The sequence below is a fragment of the Lolium rigidum genome, chromosome 7, assembly GCF_022539505.1.
Source record: "Lolium rigidum isolate FL_2022 chromosome 7, APGP_CSIRO_Lrig_0.1, whole genome shotgun sequence".
Taxonomy (NCBI): domain Eukaryota; kingdom Viridiplantae; phylum Streptophyta; class Magnoliopsida; order Poales; family Poaceae; genus Lolium; species Lolium rigidum.
Window position 1 is genome coordinate 32,419,913 of NC_061514.1, and position 5,907 is coordinate 32,425,819.

Below are 5,907 nucleotides of genomic sequence, written 5' to 3' on the forward strand. Positions count from 1 at the left end.
ATGCAGACAACATTTTTTTTTTTTTTTTTTTTTTGTAAATGTAAGTTTTATAGGGAATGTTGTAAATGTAAGTTTTATAGGGAACTCTGTGCAGTTCTCGTGATATGGCAACAGAACTGGCTGCGGTAAATATTTTCATATTTGTATGGTTTACCTTTATCCCCATACATCTATCGAATAGTTAGGTGAAAAAAACTAGGAATTGATATGGTCCGCACTGAAGTAGCAGAGCATACTTGTTTACGTGACAAAAACCCTCTAAATTCAACTTCCACATTAGTTTCGGTATTTAGCTTAGTTAGCTAAGAATGCTGATATGTAAGTTGCATTTGTCAGTTTATTGCTCAGCCCAAATAAATTGTGGCGTGATTTTACTATGCTGAAAATTGTAGAGATAGTGGAATCCTCCTGGCGTACCATAGGACTTGCATTGGGGTCGCTGAGTCAATTGTTAGTGTTTTTTGGGGTTGGTGGTGGTGGTGGTGGTGGGTGGGTGGGTGGGTGGGTGGGGGCGGGGGATCATATGCAAGCTGTCCTTAAGTAAAGAATCCTCTGTACATTGCCATTGACTTCGAGAACATCAACTGAGAAAGTTTGCTGTTAAGCTTCAAATTGAACTATTTTCTGCTGTATCTTTCTTTTCACATTTAGAGCCTCCTCTCCAGACCACTTTCTGGTTTATGTTCCTTTGTTAGGTTTTCTGGACAAGGATACTGCTAAGGCAACAGGTTTGTTCTTTTCTTCTTTTGGAGTATCCTTACGATTGCTATTGTCATGTTCGTGTGTTGTTGATGCTTGTATTCATGCAGATTTGAAAGAGAGGCTTGAGTCTAGCCCAAGATTCTCAAGTCCTTCCAAATTGTTTCATGGCCTTCAGAAATATTTTCTAATTTTGCTGATGCCTTTCACCAAATATGGGAGGCTACTACTACTTGCTCCACTTCTTGCTAGTCTGCTTTCTTCTCCATGTACACACCAGCCACTCCATGAACCAGACATGCAACCCTACTAACCTGGAGGCGCTTCTTGCTTTTTCCAGTGGCTTGGACATGAAGCGTGCCAGGATTGTCGGATGGGATCCAAATGACACCGCATGCTGTTCCTGGACTGGCGTCTTCTGTGAATTTGGGAGAGTTATCAGGCTGGATCTCTCCAACAAAAGCCTCCATGGAAGCATCTCTTCTGCGGTCACCTTGCTTGATGACATCGTGTCTCTAAACCTCTCCAATAACTCTCTTCATGGCCAGCCGCCGGAGGGGCTTGGACACCTAGCAAGGCTGAAGATTCTCGACCTCAGCATGAACATGCTCTCTGGCGTGTTCATGGTGAGTGAAGATGGCTTCCCGGCAATTGAGGTGCTGAATGTCTCCTTCAACCAATTCACGGGGCCGCACCCTGCGTTCCCCAGCGCGATGAACCTGACGGTTCTTGATATCTCAAGCAATGCCTTCTCTGGTGACATCAACGCCACTACCCTCTGTATTACGCCGGTCAGGGTCCTGAAATTTTCCGGGAATGAGTTCACCGGTGAGGTCCCCGCCGGCTTTGGCCGGTGCAGCATGCTTGCTGATCTCTCTATTGGCGGCAGTGGCCTTACTGGGAACCTCCCTAGCGACCTGTACATGATAGCAGGGTTGAGGAGACTAAGCTTACAAGATAATAAGCTCTCTGGTAGTCTCAGCGAGAACATTGGCAACCTTTCGCAGCTTGTGCAGATTGATTTGTCGTATAACAGGTTCACCGGCTTCATCCCTGATATGTTTGGAAGGCTGAGGAAGCTAGAGTCCTTAAACTTGGCATCCAATGGCTTCATTGGAACATTGCCGAGTTCCCTGTCAAGCTGTCCTACATTGAGGGTGCTTGGCCTAAGGAACAATTCGCTCTCTGGCGAGATTGCACTTGACTTCAGTTTGCTGCCAAGGCTGAACATTTTTGATGCTGGAACAAACAAGCTGAGTGGTGCTATACCTGCTGGCCTTGGCCGGTGCGCCGAGTTGAGGAAGCTGAACCTTGCAAGGAACAAGCTTGAGGGAGAGATACCAGAGAGCTTCAAGAATTTGAGTTCACTATTGTACCTGTCGCTGACAGGGAACGGCTTCACGAACCTGTCATCGGCAATGCAAGTCCTGCAGCACCTGCCCAAACTGACAAGCTTGGTGGTCACCAAGAACTTTCATGGGGGTGAGATTATGCCAATGGATGACATCAAAGGGTTCAGAAGCATGCAGCTGCTTGTCCTGGCCAATTGCGCACTCTCAGGCATGATTCCGCCTTGGATGCAGAGCTTGGAGAGCCTCAGAGTGCTGGACATTTCGTGGAACAAGTTGAGTGGAAAGATCCCACCATGGTTAGGCAATCTAAATAATCTCTTCTACATTAACCTGTCAAACAACTCGTTTAGTGGGGAACTTCCTGAGAGCTTAACACGGATGAAGAGTTTAATTTCAAGTACTTATTTGAGAGAGAATGCATCAATAGAGGACCTCGCATTGTCTATCAAGAAGAATCCAGCTGACAAAGGTTTGCAGTACAACCATGTCAGCAGCTTCCCATCGTCTCTGATCCTCTCTAGTAACTTGCTTGTTGGGCCAGTCTTGCCTGGCCTTGGCCATCTTGTGGATCTTCATGTACTGGACTTGAGCTGGAACTATTTCTCAGGGCGCATTCCTGACGAGTTGTCAAACATGTCGAGCCTGGAAGTGTTGAATTTTGCCCATAACAATCTCAGTGGGAACATACCATCATCTCTGTCAAAGCTGAATTTCCTCTCCCAGTTTGATGTGTCATACAACAACCTCACTGGAGATATTCCAACAGGGGGACAGTTTTCCACATTCAGTAATGAGGGTTTTGTTGGAAATGCTGCACTCTGCCTTCTTGAGAATGCCCCCTGCTCTGCAAATGCTATATCTGTAGGAACAGGAAATGAAGGAACTCCGGCAATGACATACATCACCATGGAAGTGGGATTCGCTTTCGGGATTTTGATCGTCTGCAACCTACTGTTTTTCGCAAAGGCTTGGAGGGCTGCGTATTTTCTGGCAGTTGATAGGTTCTTTGATTGGCTATATGTAATGACAATGGTGAAGGTGAACAATCTCAGAAGAAAATGGGATGGTAAAGATCATCCTTAAAACAAGTCACAGATGGCTCTTCGCGGATTCTATGCAGGGGGGACTTGTGTGCAAAGTTCTTTACTTCGCATGCTGTCTCCTTTTTTTTTCAGTTTGTAGTATCTTCCTTGCTTCCGCCTCAAGTGTCATTAGCTGGACAGATTTGGCATCAGGAGTCATGTGGTTAAATTTGAGTTCCCCTTCATGTCTCGGACAATATTGGTTATGACTATTCATTGGTACGATAAAATTGTGAACTGTGTGGCTAACACAAAGGACTATCCACTCTCAGTTTGTTTGGGCATTGATCAAAGATGATACGGATACCTTTTTTCGGTTTCTTCTTAAAATATTTTCCCCCAGTTTCTCTCAAGTACATCTGGAAGGATTGGCTTCAGTGGTTCCAGGAAACACATATTTTTGTTATAAAGTCATTCACGCTTTGATTTACCCTGTGTGACTGTTGTCTTGGCTGGTTCTAGCTTTTAGTTGGTTAACTCGCTGCATTTTTAGCAAGGCTTTCCGTCCTTGTGTGGTAGCTGAAGAAAAGAAGACGTTGCTTCTGCAGGGAAATATTTGTGTACACATACACTACTTTCAAACTTTTATGGTCCTGCAGGAAAACGGGATGCTGTAGCTGAGTTTAGGGAAAGAGTTGGAGGGATGATTTCTGAAAACATGGGTTAAGTTTCATTGCAGATGATGAATTCCATATTCAGATAGGCTACTTCTGTGGGGGCAGTTTTGCAAGTAACGCTGGTACATCGCTGCACTGCTCTGAAGTGCCTAAAGTACTAGCATCAGAGAACGAGTGGCATCCTGATTTTGGTGCGAATACGTACATACATCATGGTGGAAATGGGTTTTGCTTCTGGGATTTTGTTCGCCTCACCCTGATTCTTACAATGTCTGAACTTGTACTTTTCATGGTGGAAATAGCTCTTGCGGTCTTGTAGTTTTCTCTCCCTCTGCCTTCTCTAGTTGAGCTTTTGGCTCGTGCCCGGTTGCTTTTTGAGCGGGGGTGTTTCTCGATCGTTTGTAAGTCTGAACTTGGATGCTGTACACTGGTTGCATGTTAAATGGAACTGGGGGAAACCCCTTTTCTCTAACTTACAGCGTCTTGAATGGCATTTTATTTCGACAGTCCACAGGTTATTGGACAAGCTATATGGCATGGCTGGAGATTCAGAAGGTGCCTCGCAACACCTCGGTGGCAGACTGTTTCACCTGGCCCTGCTCTAGCTCGGATCAATACAGTGCAAGCTCTGTGTACAACACTCTCTGCCAGGGATTGATTAGTTTTGAGCCAGCTGACATGATCTGGAATTGCAAAACACCACTAAAATGCAAGATCTTCAGTTGGCTAGCCGTACAGTACAGGGTCTGGACCTGGGATTGTAGGCTGCGGCATGAACTCCAAGGCAACCCCTCGCGTTTGCCATGTATGCCTGCAGGAACAGGATACTACAGATCATACTCTGGTGCAATGCTCCTATGCAAGACAGCTTTGGTTCACTGTCTTCCAGCAGCTTCAGTTAGCCGATGAGGTAGCTCTGCTTAGTTTAGCGTGATCACAGGGAATGAGGTAAAAGGGGTAATACTGCAGACGCCTGGCGGGCAACACAAGAACGTGCAGCACAGCTAGTCGTCGCATGTGTGGATCTTCTATTATCTTGAAAACAAAATGCAACATGCAGCACAACTTGATTGTTTCCGATAAGACAAGCCATCTATACGCCGGTTTCTACCGGACATGTAAGAGCATCTCCACCGGGTGCGCCCGTAGTGGCCCGATAGTGTTTTGCGAGCCAGTGTGGTTTTTAGACTCGCACCGGTGCGTCCTAAAAGGCGCTGGCTAGTTTTCGAGCCTAATATAATCATCGGCAATCCCGTGCCGGCCCCTTCGCGCCGGCGCCTCACGGCACGTCAGAAAACGAGCGTGGGCTCCACCTGGCAGACGCACCACTTTCCCTCTAGATCGCACCGTCGCGCCCCCTGCTTGCAATAGACACCGCCGCCTATCCAGGAACCGCCGTCCATCGACACGGCCGCCACCCCTCGACCGGCGGTGATGTTTCACCCGGAACAGAGCTCGCCACCACCGCGGCACAACTGCCCCGCTCGCAAGGTGTTCATCGGATTGCCAACGATGGACATCGACGACGACATGATGGTGCAGCTGTTCACGGAGGAGCAGAACGCTGAGTCTGTCTGGTGGCAACAACATCAGCTCATTCTAATGATTATGCTGAGCGTTCGCCAGCCTTTCTTCGCCCTGCCTCGGCGCGGCGGCTCAAACCCAAGCAAGAGAAGGAACATCAACCGACATCGTCAAGCTGACACAATGATGCTTGACGTCGACTACTTTAACGACGACGCGACTCATTCGTCGAAGGAATTTCGGCGCCGATTTAGGATGAACAAGGATCTGTTCATGAAAATTGTCTCGGCGTCAGGGAGTACGATGACTACTTCATGGCCAAGCAGGAATGCACATGTTTGTGGGGCTTCACCTTAATTCAGAAGTGCACTACTGCAATGTGTTGTCTTGCATATGGAGCTTCTCCAGATACAGCCAATGACTACCTACAGATGACGAAGTCGACATGTTCACAGACTCTCTACAGGTTTTATCGAGCCGTCATAGCGGTGTTCGCTAAAAACTACTTGAGAGCACCAAGGGCAGATGATACATCTCGGATCCTAGAAAAAATGCAGCAAGAGGGTTTCCTGGGATGCTCGGAAGCATTGACTGCATGCATTGTGGCTGAAAGAATTGTCTTTTTTCTTGGCA

The 5,907-nt window shown here is 47.1% G+C and overlaps 1 protein-coding gene across 1 annotated transcript; it reads left to right on the plus strand.

The window, feature by feature from the left end:
- Positions 1 to 914: 914 nt before the first annotated feature.
- On the plus strand, positions 915 to 3,374 carry LOC124669289 (phytosulfokine receptor 1-like). Its single transcript, XM_047205929.1, has one exon. The coding sequence runs from the start codon at positions 915 to 917 to the stop codon at positions 3,132 to 3,134; it is 2,220 nt and encodes a 739-aa protein (XP_047061885.1). The 3' UTR covers positions 3,135 to 3,374.
- The last annotated feature ends 2,533 nt before the right edge of the window (positions 3,375 to 5,907 follow it).

What these genes read in the sequence shown, in the direction of transcription:
- LOC124669289 (XM_047205929.1), top strand. Translation starts at nt 915, where the DNA reads ATGGGAGGCTACTACTACTTGCTCCACTTCTTGCTAGTCTGCTTTCTT.